Source organism: Plectropomus leopardus, chromosome 17, assembly GCF_008729295.1.
Source record: "Plectropomus leopardus isolate mb chromosome 17, YSFRI_Pleo_2.0, whole genome shotgun sequence".
Taxonomy (NCBI): Eukaryota; Metazoa; Chordata; class Actinopteri; order Perciformes; family Serranidae; genus Plectropomus; species Plectropomus leopardus.
In genome coordinates this window covers 14,667,564-14,687,411 of record NC_056479.1, presented here as the reverse complement: position 1 = coordinate 14,687,411, position 19,848 = coordinate 14,667,564, and the positions used below count along the sequence as shown (strand labels likewise).

The 19,848-nt window shown below is 40.0% G+C and overlaps 3 protein-coding genes and 1 non-coding gene across 8 annotated transcripts; 2 read left to right on the top strand and 2 right to left on the bottom strand.

Moving 5' to 3' along the window:
* The first annotated feature begins 240 nt into the window (after positions 1 to 240).
* On the top strand, positions 241 to 312 carry trnae-cuc. The gene has a single exon. It is a non-coding gene; the product is annotated as a tRNA-Glu (tRNA).
* A 732-nt stretch (positions 313 to 1,044) lies between these two features.
* mrpl12 (mitochondrial ribosomal protein L12) lies at positions 1,045 to 5,386 on the bottom strand. Its single transcript, XM_042504644.1, has 5 exons — positions 5,193 to 5,386; positions 3,284 to 3,482; positions 2,930 to 3,001; positions 2,574 to 2,711; positions 1,045 to 1,657 (listed from the first exon to the last, which is right to left on the bottom strand). The coding sequence occupies exons 1-5, from the start codon at positions 5,249 to 5,251 to the stop codon at positions 1,541 to 1,543; spliced, it is 585 nt and encodes a 194-aa protein (XP_042360578.1). The 5' UTR covers positions 5,252 to 5,386; the 3' UTR covers positions 1,045 to 1,540.
* Positions 5,387 to 6,738: 1,352 nt separating this feature from the next.
* On the top strand, positions 6,739 to 8,287 carry zgc:103625 (methyltransferase-like 26 B). The gene is made up of 6 exons (XM_042504645.1): positions 6,739 to 6,938; positions 7,137 to 7,299; positions 7,444 to 7,503; positions 7,589 to 7,656; positions 7,739 to 7,817; positions 7,896 to 8,287. The coding sequence occupies exons 1-6, from the start codon at positions 6,739 to 6,741 to the stop codon at positions 7,941 to 7,943; spliced, it is 618 nt and encodes a 205-aa protein (XP_042360579.1). The 3' UTR covers positions 7,944 to 8,287.
* A 501-nt stretch (positions 8,288 to 8,788) lies between these two features.
* On the bottom strand, positions 8,789 to 19,765 carry hgs (hepatocyte growth factor-regulated tyrosine kinase substrate). 5 transcript variants are annotated; one of them, XM_042504619.1, is made up of 20 exons: positions 19,615 to 19,765; positions 17,588 to 17,672; positions 17,384 to 17,459; positions 17,101 to 17,193; positions 15,954 to 16,077; positions 15,681 to 15,733; positions 15,435 to 15,503; positions 15,174 to 15,298; positions 13,262 to 13,373; positions 12,976 to 13,074; positions 12,787 to 12,882; positions 12,639 to 12,677; positions 12,369 to 12,533; positions 12,060 to 12,273; positions 11,789 to 11,961; positions 11,568 to 11,708; positions 11,199 to 11,382; positions 10,952 to 11,088; positions 10,679 to 10,861; positions 8,789 to 10,200 (listed from the first exon to the last, which is right to left on the bottom strand). In XM_042504619.1, exons 1-20 carry the CDS (start codon positions 19,649 to 19,651, stop codon positions 10,069 to 10,071), a joined length of 2,337 nt encoding a protein of 778 aa, XP_042360553.1. In that variant the 5' UTR covers positions 19,652 to 19,765; the 3' UTR covers positions 8,789 to 10,068. The 5 variants fall into 5 exon arrangements, with proteins under 5 accessions (XP_042360553.1, XP_042360554.1, XP_042360556.1 ...); XM_042504620.1 differs by having other exon boundaries at positions 12,060 to 12,270; XM_042504622.1 differs by having other exon boundaries at positions 13,262 to 13,346.
* Between the last annotated feature and the right edge of the window lie 83 nt (positions 19,766 to 19,848).

The following is a 19,848-nucleotide window of genomic DNA, read 5'->3' as shown; positions in this document are numbered from 1 at the left end:
AATTGATGTGTAGCCTATGTAAAATGAGTTTATTCTTATGAGAAACGTAAATAATACGGTTAGATCTTATATTCATTCATGTAGGACCACTCGTGAACAAAAAGTGGCTCTTAATGTGCCCCTGTCCAGCAGTCAAAATTTAACTGAACCGGCTTGCAAGCCAGTACATATATTCCCAGAGTGACAACCAGATTTTGTAATTACGTATCAAATTTATCGTGGCCATCCTTCTTCGCAACGTCCCTGGTGGTCTAGTGGTTAGGATTCGGCGCTCTCACCGCCGCGGCCCGGGTTCGATTCCCGGTCAGGGAACATTACTTTTCAAAAAGCAACTTTCAAGTAGTTCTATCGCCGTGTAAGGTTAGCTTAGCCCACACCATTATTTCATAAACATAAATGACCGTTTTGAAAACTTCTTTCCTGCCAAAATTATTGTTGAAGTTAAGTCAGCAGTTACAAATCATTGCACAGGATTAAAAAGATGAACACTACCAATATCTCGTTATTATGCACTTGTTTCAAAGACTGGAAAATGCCACATCTATTGCCTATAGTCTTCAACCTGGCTCGGATGTACTTCGAGCCAATCACAGGACAAAAAAATTAGATCACACACCAAATCAATTGGTTCAAAAAAATACCATAAATACAAACTACGTGTGGCCACAAATGGGTTATAAGCACCCTTATTCTCGAGATTTCCTGCCTTTGATAATTACCTCATGTGTTTCACCTGTCTTGTTTCACTCAGCTGTGTGTAGTTAGTAATCAACCCCATTTTACCGAGCGTTTCACCAACTATTACAAGAGCTCTTACGACCTCTGGTGGTCAGCAGCAGTAATGCAGGCACTATATACTGTTAAAATAATCACTTCTTCCTCAGTTATAATATACAGATTCTCAGTCTCAGTATTGCATAATATGATTAAGGCAACACAACATACCAAACTGATCTTAAAATTTCATTCTTAACATATGTTTAAAGTAAGCATATTTAACATTTTGCATAAAATCACGCACAAGAAAACATGAAAAGACACAAATATGGATATTTCAACTTTAATCACATTATTAACAATTCTATGAGTAATAAGGACTCAGCCCTGCCATCCCCTGAACTGGATACAGAATCTGTTGTTCTTCAACATCGGGTGTGGTAACCACGTCCGTACAAGCATAATCTTTCCTTCTGTGTAAAGTTAAACATACACACACAGAATGACCAACTGACTTACTTGGCACCCAGGCCAGTTTTCTGTAGCTTGTTTGCTACACAAGCATCAGACAGACACATGAGCAGACAAAAGGACAAGCAAACAGCGGGGCGGCCATGTGTGCAGGCTGTGTGCCTGGAGAGTTCAGTTTTGAGTTGTACCGCCCCGTCTGACGCTGTTAAGAGACAGTATTAATGTCAGAAGGCATTTCTTTGCTTCCCGAGATCCTCCTCTTTGTCATGTAAAAAAAAACAAAAAAGAAATAGAATAAAGGATGAAGTGCGTGGACAGCAAACAGTGGAGAACAGGTGGGCAAATAGATGATCTATTCCAACACCACGGTGCCGCCTGCTGCCTCCAGGGCTGCTTTTAGTTTCTCTGCCTCTTCTTTGGATACGTTGGCTCGGATTTCCTGTGGCAGGGCTTCCACTAGTTTCTTAGCCTGGTTTAGGAGGGACAGAAAAAAAATAGTACGGTGGTGTGATGACGACTATATTTCTTTATACAGAGCTATAAAGCAGTCACGTAATGTATAATGTAGGTCTACTTCTGGCACTATGCTGCTCTGTTTTAAAGGAAAATAAAGCATTGGTTTGAGTCTATATCAGTAGATTATGCTAAATACTAAAATCGCTCCTTAGGGAGTTTTCTAAACACAATGTGTGCATCTTTAAAGTACCATGAGCATTTTTAAAGTATCTATACTTGCAAAGTTAATTGTATAAATTATTTTAAATTCTGCATTGCTTTTAACCATGCTTGCTAACATGCAGCCCTCTTTGCTGCATGTGCTGTTGCTTTTCTGCATTTCTTGGCATGTCTCTGCCACCTGAGGTCCATGAATATATATTATGATGCCTTTTATTTGCAATGGGGAGTCAGAATTTGAGTTCCCAGGTGGAGTGAGTCGGATTTCTGACTCAGAGAGTCAGAGAGACCTCATCAACCTCGACTTAAAAATCAATGACGGCTGCTCTGTGCATCAATTCTGTATTAAGATACTGTTTATTCACACGTCTGTCTGATTTGTGTCTCATTGAAACAGTCGTGCACACAGTGTGATCCAACTTCTATATCTATACTTCACACAGACATGTTGCTACAGTGTTTGTATGTGTTAATATCAACTGGTATTTCTAACTACAGCTAACTTGGTGACAACATCTTGGTTTTCAAAATTGTTGCACTTGAACACAGTAAGCTCAGATGTGACTTCATTTACCGCTTCGACCTCCGACTTCTGAGGATAATAGAACGCAGCCGTGCTCTTTGGTGTTATCAGGGGTCAAAAACTCTACGGCGTACCTATAAATGACTCAGATCAGGTCTGAGGACTGAACACCAATGATGAGACCTACCTGCACCAGATTCAAGCCTTGGATGCAGTTCTTCACTTCCTTTATAAGTTTCACTTTTTCTGCGGCCTTTACTTCAGTCAATTTTACTGTAAAGTGAGTCTTCTCTTTCTTGACTTGCACCTCCTCCTCTTCTGCAGCCTAGTTTCACACAGAATAAAAACAGCAAATTCATTTGTGCGCTCAAGTGATGTGAGATCAGTTAAACTTGCAGTGAAACAATGTGAAGGCCGTGTATGAGAGGAGGGTTGATTCAAATTCAAAGTCATTTTTTAACTTGTAGTTCATAGTGATGTAGTAGCAGATGACATTATATTGTAAGGCGCTGCAGTTATATATGATCTACTCTCTGTACTTACAGCAGCAGGTAGAGCTGTCGCAGGCATCGCCCCCATCGGCATCATTCCAACATCCTGAATGTTCAGAGTTTTCTGCAACCAAAAAGAAAAAATATTTAATTTTTTAAATAAAAATATACATATATATATACATATATACACAGACACTCACACACATATATATACATATATACACACACAAACACACACACACATATATATATATGTATATATGTGTGTGTGTATATATATATATATGTAAATTTTTATTTATAATTTTTTTTTTTTTTTTTTTAATTTCTATGCATAGATGCATCTCAACAATCTATCTGTCCAGGTGTGTTGTGGTTCAGGTTCAATGAATTTTCAACAAACCTTGAGGAGTTCATTGAGGTCCGACACCTCTAATAAAGTGAGGCTGGCTATGTCATTGACGAGCTGTTGGATTTTAGGGGAATATTGTTTGGGTGCTCCGTCTAGTGGAGGGCTGGCGATGGCGTCTGATTGGCTGGCTGGACTGGTCTTCAGAAGTCGGAGAGAGCACAGGGCTGGTGCTTGCCGCTGAAGCTGTTGCCTGGAAAATGAGAATGGATTAACTTTGGTCCTCAGAGCTCAAAAAACAAGACGGTGTATCCATGAATATACAGAACGAGCTGAGAGCATCTGCAGTTCCCATCTGGCATCTGAAGGCATCTTAAATGTGTCTTTACCAATCATTTCGTTTTTCCGTCTTTGTGTATGAAAAAGACTGTTACTATCGTTTCCCAAAAAAGTGCTCAGCTATACAATGAGATAAGTTTAAAGTTGGTATCTCACTTTGGGTACAGACTAGAGACTAAATTAATCCTTAAATCAATTGGCTGTAAACTACTGAATGAATCTCCAGATAATTTGATCAATAATGAATCGCTTTTGAGTAGTTTTTAAGGTCTAAATTAACCGATTCTACCTTTCATATAAATATTTTCTATTTTCTTTCCTCCTCTATGACAGTAAACTGAATACTTTGGGTTGCTGACAAAACATGACATTTGAGGACATCATCTTGGGCTTTGGGAAACAATTATTTCAACATTCAACATTTTTCACCATGTACCACTGTCAAGTTAACTTTAATTTAGCCAATGTTAGTGATCATAATGCATTTTGGGGAAGCATTCCAGAGTAGGAAATTAGCACCAGCCAAAAAAATAAAATAAAAACAAAAGAAACAATGGCAATCTATTAAGTAGCTGATAGATTGTAGAATCTAATAGCCACAGTCTTTACCTGTGAGTACTTATAATAGAGCAGGTCTAAGGATTTTTCTTTAAACGACTCATTTGAACACTTTGAGGAGGCCAAGGAGGTATTACAAAGTTGTAATTTACAAGAAAAAAGCATAGTTAAAACAATATGTCAATTCAGCCATTACATGATTGATAAATAATAAACTATTTTGATCTTTTTTATAATTTCACTCCTTTTTTCCTCAGGTGAAAGTACCAAACATTCCTTAGTTCCACCTTTCGAACAGTGAATATCTGCTACTTTTCTGTGTTTTAAGAGAGCAGATTTTATAAAGTATAGTTTAGACGGGTGATCAGTCAAACAATCAGTCTGAGGGCATTACTTTATAACCTTGTGAGTCCTAAGGAATATCTGACTCTTAATGGAGGAGGGTGTTAAACATGCAGCAGGATGGGAATCAGTGCTGTATTGTATCGATACAGCATGGATTTTACTGTCAGATGTGGTGGCTGCAGCTGCACCCTGTTGGTTCCTGAACATACAGTCAGTGGATCAAGTTTATGATCAGTGTACTTCTGAACCCTGGGCAAATTAGGATGTGCAGCTTGAGGTTATTTGGCAAACAAAAACATGAATTTCCAGTCACACGAGTGTGACCTTGGCTGTCAAAAGCTGCCTAGTGAAGATAAATGAATCAAACAGATGGCAGGTTTGGATTTTACAACCAAGCTCGTGATGAGGCTTTTAACTGAGACTAAATAAACAGTACTGGATGGTGTTTAAACAGCTACAGCTTGTGGAGTGTGGAGTTACTGCTAGCTAAAGCTAACATTACTTAACATACTGACGCACAGCCGATAAATATGAAACTCCTCTCTGACTGCAGAATAAATACGCCTTCTGTATTCACACGCGCTGCAGACACAACAGCATGTTTTATAAGTTAAATAACCGGCAGGAGTCACCGGCTGTCTGCCCTTGAAGATGCAAGCAGAGACCCTGATGTACCGTTAGCGCTGCCCGGTGTTACGTGACTGTCAGTGGGTTAACGTACCGCTGTGAGGTCGCTGCAGCCCGCAGCGCGGTCCGGAGGCAGCGTCTGGTGCAGTACATGCTAACGTTAAATAGAGCTGTTTATCCCGCTCACCGTGTGCCTCTAAAATAAAACAAGCAAAGTCTATCACAGCCGGCTCCCCTTTCAGTCCCTCTGCCTCAAAAGCACATGGCGTCCTTTCTGCTCCTGACCTACCCACAATGCACTGCGTGAACTGTAGAAAACCTACGGGAACCTATAAGGTACATCCGAGAACTATAAATACATAGAAATAACATGTATATTAATGTTTAAATAGTTGTATTCATTGCATTACGTATTTTCCAGTATTTCCAGTATTCTTATTTCACAGTTTTTACTCTTAATCATTTTCTAAAAATAGTAACTTAATTATTAAAAATAAATAAATAAATAAAGAGTAAAAGTCACTGGCTATGGTAGCCTAATGCAAAATCTGTTTTTTTTTCCTGTGTAAAAGTTATCATCAGTTTGTACTTGATATTATAAAAACATAGCATTCATCATTCTTTCATTCACTTACACTTTAATTTAATCATCATACACTGCAATACGCTGTCAACCACCGGTACTTACACTACCATCATAATCATGGTTATTGTAATAACACCTCTCTGTAGTAGTCCTTAGCCTAGACCATCATTTCACTGTCGTGTGTTTTTATTATCTGTCTGTCTAAATATGCAATTGTTTGTTATTTTTTTTAATGTATACACAGTCCTGCAATAAGCAATAGTCACAATTTGTGAAAGTTTTGCCCATGAACTTACATACCCAGTGGTACTTAAATCATTATATATATTACTACTATATATATTACTACTACTGTCTATATGAATTACACAGCCCAACAGAAATGATTTACATTTTACTTTGACTTCACGTGGACTATCTCACAAATACAACATAATAAAGACATTAACATTAGCTGAATACGCCCATGAGCCGTGTTCTGCTGGGGTACCCCTACAACAGTTGGACAAACTACATGTATTTGCTAACATTATTGTGGACAGCCTCCCCAATACATGTTTTAGTTACTGCCTTGATATACTAACTAATACTGTTAACCACGATGTAGCATTTTGTTGCAGTTCCCCACAATGACCATACGATGACAGTAAACACTCATAATTGGAAACACACTCTTTATACTGCAGTCTATGGACATCCCAAACATTGTGATGATAGTTTTCATGTTTACTGGTATTGTTATACAGACATAAAACTTATTGTATGAATTGATCTGTTCCTCTGTTTTGTGTGCTTGTGTGTTTGTATGTGTGTCCCACCTGTACTGCACCAGCACTGAACCCAGAGGGAATCCTCTTAACCAGGTAATCTCTGCACCCATCTGCTGTCACAGTCATCCACCACAACCAGCCTCCACCAATATGTTATTCCCCAGCTAGTCTCAGTCAGCCAGAAACCGTGAAGGTAAGATGATTAATCTGAGACAGAAAATCAATACACAAGATGGCAATAAGGTGTCAGGGTAACATGTCTTTCTGTTTTTCTCCCCCAGACCATGCTGCTGTCTCCCCAGGCAGAGAGGAACTGGGAGGATCTGTGTTTAGTGCTTGAGGATGTGCTGGAGGACCAGTCCCACAGGCAGCTGATGGCCTTAGAGCTGGGCTCAGGAACAGGGCAGCATGTCATACGCTTCGCCCAGAAGATGCCCTTTGTTACCTGGCAGCCATCGGACATCAAAGAAGACTCTAGGGACAGGTTTGTGTCATATGGATTTTTTTCCTTTTTTTTACATGTATCAGAAAAAACAATCTATTAATGATCCAGATGAATGGAAGTACAGTAGCCAAGTGTGACGGTTAGCTCAACGGGCGACAGGTTGTACACTTTTTTCAGTTATGTGTATGAAATAACAGTAACTGTTTAGTGAGAATCTGATTTTGAACTCACTGACAGTATAAAGGCATACATTGCTGCGATCCATGCAAAGAATGTGCTGCAGCCTGTCCACCTGGATGCCAGCGAACCATGGGAGAAATGGGCAGGCCTTCCTTGCAACTCCTGTGACGTTATTGTTGCCATTAACTTGCTGCAATACAGCTCCTTCAAAACAGCACAGGTGGGCCTGGTTTCCTAATAAAACACCTCAAAATACTGAGCTAAATTGCATGAATATTTCATGGTAAAAATATTATCTGTAAAAGGCCATAAAACATTATTTATGTGTCAGTAACAGCTTCATACACTTTTATCATTTTCCAAGGGTGTTTTCAATGGAGCTGGTCAGATCCTCAAGCAAAATGCTCTTTTAATAACATATGGGGTACGTACAAACACTTGTTTTATAGTATGATGTCACCATGCTAGAGTGCAAAGCAAAAGCTGATACTGTTTTTAACATGTTCCAGGTGTACGCTATTAACGGCACCATCACGCCAAGTTGTAATGAACACCTGGATGCAGAGCTTCGACAAATGTGAGTGGGCTCTTATTATTTTAATAAAACATGGCCACAGTTAGTGTGTAAGTAGACTGACTTATTTAACATTTCTACACAGGAATCCAGAGTGGGGTCTTCCGGACATTGACGTGCTGAGACAGCTGGCCTATGGGAACGGGATGCGTATGGAGAGGATAGTGAGTCACATTCGATAGTTTGGATAATTACTCGTAAATACGTACAATATAACTTTTATATGTGTTGTTTATTTCCAGGTTGAGATGGAAGAGTACTACAAATGCCTCATCTTCAGAAAACTTTAAGAAGCCAAACTGCATTGAGAAGAAAAACAAACTGTGTTGCATAATTATGCAGAAGTATTATGTTAAAGGAACAGTGTGTATGATTTGGGGGCGCATAGTGGCATCTAACCATAGGGACTGCAGATTGCAACCAGCCGAAACGTCTCCTGGTTAGAATCCAAGTGTTCATTGTTCAGGGTTTTAACTGGTGCTGAAATATCCACGGAGGTCTTCTCCCCTTAAAAATGAAAAAACAAAACAATCCATGCTCAACTTTTTGCTTTAATAACTTCAAATCCAGACATCTAGACTGTTTTTTGTTGGGTGCTAAATTATCTGCAGAGGTCTCTTACTCTCCACAGTAAACCCAGTGATTTAAACCGGTAAAAATACTGAATTAAGCTGTTTTTGCATTAAAAACAAGTGGTTTTAGTGGCTGCTAAGTAAAGTGGCTGATGTGAAAACTTAAAAGACCAACTACAGCCACTGTTTGGTTTGTCCACTCTGGGCTACTGTAGAAGCATGGTGGTGCAACATTGCAGACTCTGTGGAAAAGAATCTGCTCCTACAAATAGCTCATTCATTATCAAAAACATTACAATTCTTATTTGGAAGTGATTATACACTGAAGAAAACATACTTATTATAATCAATTTCTGCCTAAATCCCACACACTGGACCTTTAAAGCATATTCATCATTTCACTCATCAATGAAACATTACTGCCTTTACCCCTCTTATTAAAACATGTATGAATGTGACACAGAACACTGTATTTACACAAATAAAAGTTATCAAACTATTCATCTTTCTTTTTAAATTCTATGCAAGGTCACAGCAAAAAAAAAAACAAGATGAAGCGAGTGGACAATAAGAACCAGATATTTATTAAATATAATTTTAAAATTACTTTTTAAAGTCAGACAAATCAGTATGATGGAATAAAGAAGGTCACAGATGGATACTGAAGGGTTACAGAAATCACTGATTGGGTGCGTGATACATACATGCGGCACGTAATGTTCGCTCTGCAAGCATTTCCACAGTTCTGAAGAGCCGAGTACACTTTAGAAAATAGTTCCCACTTGTACTCACTATGTAAATACCCTCATCAGTTACAACCAAATGCACACGGAATGGAGTCTGGAGGCTATTTGCAGCTGATTATGGGTTAAAGTCTTATGTTTCTTTCAGTCTTGTCTTGTTATGGTACTTATCATCAGAAACAAAATCACCATAATAAAAATATGCAGGATGCGATTAGAGCTGCTGCACTGCTTTCGTATGTATATTTTATGGTCACTAGTTGTGTAATTTCAATGATTTAGTTTATGAAAGTATATTAATTGAGGATTAAACAACCACCTAGCTAATTTTCTAACACTCCTCCCACAATGTACAATCCCTGCAATGTGTTTCAATATTTAAGGAACTAAGTTCAGACACTCAATATTCCAGCTGTGAATAACAAATAAATGCCAAAACAAGAAAAGATGACCCTCGTTTGTGTTCACGTGAGAAGGGATGGAACTGTAAACTACAACTGGAATGGTGAACTTTGTGCTTCCTCTCCCTAGACTTAGCTCTTTATCCTCATGCCCACAATCTCTTAGACAGCACATACAGATGCCTCTTAATCACTGCCTAAGCTGTTAGAATATGTTACACTAATTCAATTCCATTCCAGAAAATAATGAAAATTTAACATGCAAATTTTGCTTTAGAAAAATATGAGACAAAGGATGGTTACTTCTTGTCTTTTTTTCTCCTCAATTATTATCATATTTTCTTCATTTTTTAAACTTGAATACCACTGACTATTTCTGAGCTTCGGTTATTCATTTAATAAGGAAATACTACATACATATCAGCTGGAAAGAGGGAGGAAGAGGTGGAAAGGGTCTGGGATTATGGTGCCCTCTCTTGCAGCTTTGCCCCGCATTCCCATACTTCAGTGGGGGAGAGGCAAGGAGAGCAATAGTTCTGCAACATCATCACAATATTTTACATTGTCACAACATCACAGCGAGGTGGAAGGTGGGAGAGGTGTGTGTGTGTTTCCAGAAGAGCAGAAAGAGTCCAAAGAGTGAGGGGAAAGACCAAAGGAGGAGAGTGTAGTGTGTCAGACCCTGCAGCGTGCAGACTTTCAGTCGAAGGAGATGAGCTGTGCCTCTGCACTGCCGGGCACAGCCTGAGGGACCTGCGGCTGCTGCTGCTGCTGCTGCTGTTGTTGTTGCTGCTGCTGCTGCTGTTGCTGCGGGGCACCAGGGGGAGCCACCTAGCAACAAAAAACAGTAAAGGTCAAAATAAAACCAGTGAGTATTGAGATTGAAATGACCTCAAAAATACAAAGTTACCAATAAATCATTAATGTTGAGCCTCTTGTGTTGGTATAAGGGATAGGCATAAGGTGATTAAAGTGATTTTCATATTACTATAGTACTTGTTTTACATTATTATGCTGTACTCGAGTACTCCCAAAAAAAACCCCAACCCAAATCTTACATACATTCGCTTAATACAGCTTTGCATAAAATAATATTTTAACTATTTTAAATAGTAAAGAGTAATGTTCACATGTGAGAGGGTGGCAGCGATTACTCTATACGTTGAATGAATGAATGCTGACTTCCAAAACCAGAACTCGAAAAATCATGACATGACATGACATTTTAGCGAATTTATCACAGTATGCTGCAAGCTCTTAAAATTGCAATGCTAACACCTGGAAGAAAAATAAATAATGCATGACTGACCTGTTGGTACATGGGCGGCTGGCCTGGCATGTACTGCTGTTGGGGGGGCATATTGGGATCTTGTCCTGGCAATGCTGAAATCATGTTCTGCATGCTGTACGGCTGGTAGCCCATGTAAGCCATACCATTAGTGGGGGCAGGCTGGGACATAGGGGGCATACTCTGGGCCTGAGACACCACGTTCTGCACACAACAGGGACAACAGTTAGTAATTATTCATCTTTAAATATTTTATGGTTGTGTATGCAGTGATAAGAAAACTATCAATCAGACCTGGTATCCCTGTGTAGGCGTGGGCTGATAGTTGGAGTAGGATGGACTTGTAGTGGGCGGAGCCTGGCCAGGAGGAGGTGCAGGCTGCCCATTGGTGCCTGCAGCCTGGTACATGTATGCATTAACCATGTTGGGATCTGGAAAAAGAGTGAATAATCAGTTACACACAGGAGTAAACTGGAATATACACTGTAGTCGTACAATTAAACATGGTTGATTTTCTAACTGTGTAGCTATAAAAATTCACCTGGGGCAGCACTGGGCATGGCCTGGTACTGTGGTGGTGCAGTCTGCCCTGGCTGGTTCATATAGATGTTGTGCATAGGTGAACCCTCCACAGAGCCAGCCGGGCTGAAGGTGCCCGGGTAGTTGGGTGGAGCACCAGGCTGGTACACCACCCCTCCTGCCACATTAGGGGGCAAAGACTGCATCTACGAGACAGCACATACATCTTTTTATCAGACATGTATTCCGAAAGACTTATGAAAAGGCAAACATGTTTTCTAAATCCCTATTTTATTTAAATGTCATGATATTACCAATAAAATACACGCACTGCACTATTTAGTGTGTTAGTTTAGCTTGACAGCTTGACGATGGAGTACGCAGTGTGTACCTGAGCATAGGGCAAAGAGAAAGCAGGCATTTGGGCTCTCATCTGGATTGTGTGCTTCTGCTGCTCCAAACGCATCTGCCTCTCCTTCTCCTGCTCCTGGAGGCGCTGGATGGCCAGCTGTCTTTGCATCTCCAGGTACTCCTGCAGAGACAAACACTTGTGAGCTTGGTAACGAATAGTGTAGCAATGTGTATTTTCAATGAAGAGATTCCCTTCATTACCTGTTTCTTCTGTCTCATGATCTCCAGCTTTTGAGCCAGCTGGATCTGCCTCTGTCTCTCTGCTTCCTCTGCGGCACGACGCAGCTTCTCTCTGTGTTCGTCCCGAAGTGCGTTGAGGGCTGCTCGAGCATCGCGCACCTGAGCCAGCTTGTCCTGTAGCCCCTCGTAGTACACTGCGAACAACATACACGATGTGATAGTTCAGACACAGCGAATACAAGGAGACAGAAATGCACTGATACACTAAAGCCCCTGCACAGCGAACACTCACATCTCTTCTCGTCTAGCTGGTTGAGGATGTCCAACAGCTGTGGATGCATGTTGTTAATGGACTGGAAGAGTGAGAGCACGGCACTGTCGTTGGTGATGCTGCGCCCGCGCATGTGGTTGCTCTTCATGCGGTTAAGGAAGGTGGTGACAGCATTCTGTAGAGCCTTCAGGAACTGCTCATGGTTCTCCTCTGACTCCCCGTTCTGGTACTGCTGCTGAAGGCAAAACACACAAAGTCATTTATGGTCTGCACACTCCAGTTGTAGATGTGAAAAGCAACATCTGTTCTACACACACGGCTTAAACATACCTCCACTATGCTGACTGGCTGGACAGGAACATGACTTTCTACAGGTTGACTGATTGGCGGAAGGGGCTCAGCCAATGGCACAGGAGCAGGGGCCGAGGGGGTGGGACTCTTGCGAGCTTCTTCCTGTTTCTTCTCCCAGTACGTTCTGTTCAGGTAACGGGCCAGCTGGAATAATGACACATATTACCATCAGTATTAAAAGCATGTCGTAACATTTCGGTTAGTCTACTTTAATGTGGGTGGTAAAGAAGAGATAGATACTGCATGTACCTCAGGGTCTACATCTTCAGCTGATGGAGCAGAGGAGTTCTGGAGAGAGTATATTCACATTAATCAGTGATAAAACATATTTCAGTGATTTTCTGAAATGAAGCTGAACCTTGTTTTAATCACGAAAATAATGTAGATGAAGTCTTACCACAGGGGAAGTGTAGAGGGTGCTGACTGGCGGTGCTGAGGAAGTCACTGGAGTGGGATCAGCTTTGGGATACATTGAGTAGGAGTTCTTTTGCCTCTGTTGGTATACATAAAGGCATACAGAATGTATCACTTTCTCATATAAACATGCATTCAAATTAAAAAAGAAAATTTCAGCTGTGCAACCCACCATTCGCTCCTTCTCCTCAGCCTCGCTTTGGGAGAGGGCAATGGCCAGCTGCAGCTCCTCCTCCTCCTGCAGTGCTGCCTCATCTCTCTTGGGGGGCATCTGGTGAGAAACAGAGACACAGTAAGATACAGAAGCAGCCCACAACCAAAATGATGGATGAAAAAAAAATCTTCAAATACAGAGCAGGGTGAGGCCAGGACAGTCATTAAAATATGCTAATGAATGACTGTTTTCCTTCTGTAACCAATCCGACCATCAACTGACTTATCTCATTTTGTATTTCTACCTGTGACTGTTGGGACAGCGGGCTAGTCAGGTACTCAGGAGGCAGCTCGGTGGTGCCCTGGGTGGGTGCTTTTCCTTCAGCTTTCCTAAGTGGAGGAGAGAGGGAGGGGTGGCTGGTAAGGAAAAGGGATCAGGGAGGACAAACAGCTTTATGAATCAGATCATGCTGTTGGAGGCACAAACACGGGCCCTGTTTACATCCGGTATTAATATTTGTTTTTGGTGACCAGATCACAAGTGGACAGCTCCAAGTACAGGTTTGAGTGCACCCAAAGCATCCTGAAATCTGATCGCTCAGACCGCACTGGGAGGTGATCTGGGATCTGTGGGATGACCACATTCTTTCATCAGTTTCACATTCTTATGCTCAAGTGTTCTGGTCCACCTTTAAAAATCCCCTAATCAGTTGCTATCCTTGCTTATCTGATCACCCACTTTCTGTTGCTGCTGAGGTAGTGAAAGGACCATCTCTGGAGCTGCTCTGCCCCCAGCTAACACTCAGTTCAAAGCCTGGTTAGCATGAGCTAACACAGCAGCAGCAGCAGCAGCAGCAGCAGCAGTTAAACAGTCCCAACTAACTCACAACAACACAGAAATGGTTCAACTCTATCAGATAATTTGTTAATAACCCTGAAGTAGCATTAGCCGTGTGATGCCAACACTCAGCCCTGTCACTGTTTGTGTGTGGACTAACTTTCACCAACTGTCCCTAATGCAGAGCTCACACTCCTGCAGCTGTAATTTCCTAGCAGCAGGCGCTGAAGTGTGCATGTAGCATGAAAAGCCCCTGCTGGTTAAAAACCTCTTTGTTAAAAGAAATGATGTCTGTGTTTATCTGCATATAAAGCAGGGAAGTGAGATCCAATCACAAGTAGTCACGTAAAATGCATGTGGAGACACATTTTGATGCCAGGTGTGAACAGACAGAGCTGTCCGATTGTAATCGGATCACCTGAGTCACATACCAGATTAATACCACGTGTAAACAGGTTCCAAAAAGTCTACAAAAAAACAGAATAATACTTGAAGTACACATTCCTGATAATACTGCTACATCGTTTACATTTGTACTAATATATACAAAACTAATAATACAAAATGTTTACAAATTTTTATTGACTGACATTCAGATTTGGATCTGCATCAAAACAAAAAACTGTCATGCAAAATAATGTTAAGGCTTTAAAGGCTTAACAGTGCATAATTTCAGTCAGTCAGACCCCTTACCACAAAAAATACGCTCATCTAAAATTTCATGTTTCTTCAGAGGTGTTTATAGGCCACAAATCTTATTTTGCAGCATTGTTTAAATTGGATCATTGAAACTGCACAATGAGTCCTTATATTAAAGGCATTTTGTCATATAAAACTGTAACGAAGTTAGTGTATCAATAATTGTTTTTTTGAGGGCACCTAATGTGTTTATGTACCAAATTTCATATATATTACAGAACATTTGTTGTCATGAAAAACAGCAAATTCAAAATTGTGATGGAATACACTTAAACTGACTAACAGACGAACGGGACTGAGAACGACCTCCTTGGTGGAGGATGTGAAACAAGAAAAACAAACAAAAAGGCACATTTCTACAGAGAATGAAATTCAGCGCATATTAAGGGAGAGCAAAGATGATGGATAAGACACTGTATTAAATCTTTTAAAATCTTTTGCCCCAAACCAAGAAGCAACAGAGGCTGAAAGTGATCAAGGAATAAAACAACATCTAAAAGCAATGCACACTACAAAAGTAGACAGCGTGACTTGAGCAAGACAATCATTTACAATGCCAGTGTTGTGCTGTAGCTAATCGAGTAGCCCTCTACAGATACAGAGTCACTGCTCAGAGCCACCATACTTCACACTCCCGAGACTGAACCTTCACACTCACTCCATCAGATCTGGGGACTCACTTGTTAAGCAGCTCAAAGCAGGGCTCGCACACACGCACTTCCTTCTCGATGCCAAACTTGGGAATGGTCGAGTACTTAGACGAACATTTGCCACAGAAAATCTGGCCACAGGCTCGACAATGGTGCTGGAAACGCAAAGAACACAAAACGAGGTCAACTCCTGCGTATGTGCTATAAACATATACTCCACTCACACACGCTCCTGTAACTGAATGAAGGAAACCATAAAACCTGCCCTAGTTTCAGGAAAGCCTTGCCTACCTTTCTTGTCATAACTCCAAATTGGACTCTGCACCGGTGGCACTCCTCAGCATCAACCCAGTCCGGGGCCTGGCCAAAGCAGACAGACATCACATATTACTACAGATCTCAGGTCACTGGAGCTTTGTAAACAGTCATAGCTCAATGTCATGTGCATTTACCACATAACTTATGCTGATTCTACAGACATCATGGATTTCATAATGCTAGCTCTACATTGGTATAAAAAAAAAAAAGAAGTCTCACTCTCTCTGCTGCAAACATTGCATCACTCTCTTTAAATTCGGGGAACACATGACCTATGACAAAAGAAAAAGAAAACATACAAGTAAAACATACATTATGATACTATTAGTACATTAACAGAAGTTGACAATGATACATAACTGTTTCAGTTTAGCTTTAGTCATTTAAACACAATTTATAATTACATGTAAAAATATCTGTTTTTTTTAACCATAGAAAAGACAGAAACATTTATCTGTAAATATAAATAAATAAATAAACAAATACACCTACCCTCCACTTTCATGATCTGATAGGTGTCTTGGACCACCTTATATTTGGGTTCGTTGCGGAAAGCGTGAGCCCAGGCCTGGATCAGGTACAGGATCTTGTTTCTGACATTTGGTTCTGTCTGTTTCTGGTGGTAAAAGAACCACACAGTGAAATAAATGGCTCTGACACCTTTAAATCCCTCTTCTGTGTATATTCTACATTTCAGTTGTCCCACAACACTGTTAAAACTGAGCTTTTCAAACAGAAACTGAGTCAAACAATATTGTGCTTGGTGAAAAGCACTGAGGTGGGAAGTCCCTTTGGTCTTAGAAAAAATCCCTCTTGTCACAAGGCTATGACATCATCAGGAAGTGGAAACCAGCATGGGCTGCAAGAGCTTGTGTCACATGATGCAGCAAGGCTCCAATCAAATATTGCAAGCTCGCGCTGAATTGCAGCCAGCTGCCTGACGTGATAAGGCTTCCAGCCAAAATATGGCCAGACAAATCACCCTGTCTGTGTGCAACAAGGCAAAACACTGTATCTAAACCCTCCAGTGCTTGTTTACAGAGCACACAATTAAACAGGTATTTAGATATTATTAAACCTGATTAGAGGTGCAAAAAAATAATCAATTAGTCAATAGACAGAAAATTTGCCAGAAAAAAAATACAGAATGACAATTTCTAAAAAGAAAAATCATTTTAGACATTTTATCACCAAAAATGTCAAATATTCATTGGCCTCAACATCTTAAATATGAGGATTTACTGCTTTTCTTTATTTTACATCACTGTAAACTCTATATTCTTTGGGTTTCAGACTGCTGATAGAACAAGACATCTGAAGATGTTCACCTTTGTCAATGAATCAATAAAGGCACTGTGACATTAAAACATTATAATAAAATATTCTTTCACTGCAGCCTGAAACCCTGACCACAGTTCACCTTCGTTTGCAAATCCAACTTTACAGTGAAAAGCCAGTAATGACTTCAACTAAGGTTAAAAATCCTGTGCCAATGTATGTTTGATACTTATGTAGGAAATCTAAAAAAAATAAAATATCGGATTGTAGCAACTTGACTGGAATGAGACTGAGGTCAGTATATTGGAAATTAAACAGAGCAAGATTATGATATTCAAGAAACTAAAACAGCAAGGGTCACCTTAAGCAAATCCTTCAGTTCCTCCATTGTTTGTTTACTGGCCACCTCATCGTGAACTGTCTGGCCACAGTTCTTCACCACTGACTCCAGGACCTGAAGGGTGAAGTCACATATTCAGTCACTTTGCCAACTGTGTTATACACATTTCTCTAAAAATCAGGAGTCAAAGTTATGACAGAACAACAGGACGCAAACATAAAAATAGACATTGGCACAATTTCCACTGTCACAATTTCTCCTAAGGATCAAAAAGGATTTTTGGGTTTCTGTACACAGATCTTACCTCAAGTGCATAGAGGGCCACATGTGGATTTTTGTCATTCAGCTTCTTCTTAATCGCCCCAATGGCATATTTAGCTCTGCAAAGACAAAAACAAATACAGCTCAATATAAGGAAAAAACGGCCACTCAAAGACTTGAGTGAGCTATTTTCAACTTCAGTAGCTAGTGATTTGAATGTAGAGGAGAAGAGGGCAGAATCACTCACTGTGTGTCTCCTTGTCGAATGAGATCACAGATCTGCAGGATGGATTCCCAGTCAGTCTCCAGCAGCAACTGGCTAGTGGCTTTATCTGAAATTAGTAGCGAATGTTTTAAAACGTGAAATATCTATCACACAGTATCTGCTACACCAAACCAACAGGTCATAAAAAATAACAGGTCTCCCCCTCGCCTAATTACATTCACAGATCAAAGATAGACAATAGAAACCATTTTCTTTTGGCCTTAATAGCTATTGTGTATGTGCAATAAGTAATCAGTTTATTAGTTAACTTTGCTACAACTAATGCGGTTTAATATAGTCCTGCAATAAATCCTAACTTTATGAGGTCATAACATTCAGTTTTTGTTGAAAATGTTTTAGAGGTGTTGAATCACCTTTTTTGAACACTTTTGAGGTTGTTTAATGCAGTCACACAGTGATGTTTTCTCTGAGAACCATAATCAAACAGCAATGACTGTGGCAGAAGAAGAAACATTAATTTTTCAGATAACTGAACTACATCCAAGTTTTTCTGCATACACAAACACACTTTTTTCATCGTGTGATGTGCAAAAGGATATCATCTGGGGTTTCACTTAAGTATCACTGCAATGTGCGATATATGTTGTATTTATTTACTTTTAAAAGATACCTTATAATTTAGCGGCACAGTGTTTTGGATTTATTATTCTGTTCACAAGCTCTCATTCCCTAAATATTGTCTCATAACTGATTCAAACTTAAGTGTTATGACATTTGACCTTGTCAAAATGGACAACTGCCTCAGACCAAAAAAAGCTCTGGCTCAACGGTTTCATAATTGGTTTGAGGTAATAATTAAACTAATTTTAACTTTTGGAATATGGAAATATGCATTGCTATGGCACAATATCAAGTGACATGATCAAGGTTTCGCTTTGTATCTGATCTTGAGGCCATGTGTAAATATCTAGTTTTAGGAACTTTCTTACATAATGCCGTGCATATTTCTTAATGTTTGTGTTGCAAATTAACCACAAAACAACACAAAGAACCACACAGCAAACTTGGTGGTCTTCACAAAAATATTGCACAAAATGCACAGCAGTTTATCAGATGACTTCATGGACTCATTTTTACCCTAAGGGCTCCGAGAGGGTTAAACTGGTTATTTACTGTATATTTTTATGTTAAGCACTGGGTGTTGCATTTTATGCATAAATTGTGCTGTATTAATGCAGTTAATTATTAAAACCTACATCTACTGGAAATTAAATAATAAAGCTATTAATACATAACTGACCGTTAGATATTTAACCCCAAAGATACTGATTTCATCTAAAGTGATCGCCAGTTTTCAGTAATTCGGCTTTTATGATAAATTTGTTGTTTTTTTTTTCCCTGGGAGAGTGCTAAGGAAAGCTAAGCTAGTTAGCCATCCATTGTCAGCTTTGCCAGCTGTATTTTCATAGAAATGTGTCTAAATCAGTGTAACGTTGATCTATACAAGGACTAGATTAGTAGCTAGAAAGCTAATTATAGCTAATTACACTCGTCTAGCAACGAGCTAATCAACCTGTTGTGGACTTAAAAACAACTTAAGAAAACACTGAAAGTCACGAGGCTAACTCGCAAATCTCATTGTTGTTCTTAGCTTCTTGGCTTTTTTGGACAGCCGACCATGTCATGTATGTCAATGTTACAGTGATGTTATTACTAAACCATTAGCTATCGTGAATATATTACATCGTGTGTGAAGCTGATCTGAACCTGAAGGAAACCAACAGTCTGGTTTAGCTTAGCCAGTAGCACAGAGACAGCACAACGATACGGTAGCGCAGTTTTGATGAGAGTAAAAAATAACAGACAAATAATATTGTAATCTCTACGTGGGCCTCAAACAATAGCAGCGAAATTGTTAGCAGGCTAAAATTAGCTGGCCTGAAAGCCACAGCCCCAGCGTCTGTCAAAACAATACGCTGGAAAACATCGCACTTTGACTCACAGTATGCTAATAAACTATTAACTAAACGAATGAGCTGATAACTCACCCAGAAGCCTCTCAAATGTACCTCCACCCTTTCCCATGTTAGATTCAAAGTCTCAAAGTAGCTGTCGAGGTGTCTTGTTTAGTGAACGGATCCTGGTGTTTTCACCGCTGAGGTTAGCCTGTTAGCTTCTGTGTTAGCCACGGAGCACAGCTCACAGCTGTACGGCTCTTCCTACTTCCCACTTCCGCCGTGGAAACAACTACATGGAGGGGTTTTCTTCCCCCTAGCGGCGGA

Excerpts from the sequence above, each read along its gene's own strand:
- mrpl12 (XM_042504644.1), bottom strand. The coding sequence starts at position 5,251 with ATGTACTGCACCAGACGCTGCCTCCGGACCGCGCTGCGGGCTGCAGCG. Across the intron at positions 3,483-5,192 it reads GCTGCAGCGACCTCACAGCG|GCAACAGCTTCAGCGGCAAG; the intron begins GTACGTTAACCC and ends CTCATTTTCCAG. Across the intron at positions 1,658-2,573 it reads AAGGCTTGAATCTGGTGCAG|GCTAAGAAACTAGTGGAAGC; the intron begins GTAGGTCTCATC and ends CTCCTAAACCAG.
- zgc:103625 (XM_042504645.1), top strand. The coding sequence starts at position 6,739 with ATGCTGCTGTCTCCCCAGGCAGAGAGGAACTGGGAGGATCTGTGTTTA. Across the intron at positions 6,939-7,136 it reads AAAGAAGACTCTAGGGACAG|TATAAAGGCATACATTGCTG; the intron begins GTTTGTGTCATA and ends ACTCACTGACAG. Across the intron at positions 7,657-7,738 it reads GATGCAGAGCTTCGACAAAT|GAATCCAGAGTGGGGTCTTC; the intron begins GTGAGTGGGCTC and ends ATTTCTACACAG.
- hgs (XM_042504619.1), bottom strand. The coding sequence starts at position 19,651 with ATGGGAAAGGGTGGAGGTACATTTGAGAGGCTTCTGG. Across the intron at positions 17,673-19,614 it reads TACATTTGAGAGGCTTCTGG|ATAAAGCCACTAGCCAGTTG; the intron begins GTGAGTTATCAG and ends TACTAATTTCAG. Across the intron at positions 10,862-10,951 it reads CGCCTACACAGGGATACCAG|AACGTGGTGTCTCAGGCCCA; the intron begins GTCTGATTGATA and ends TGTTGTGTGCAG.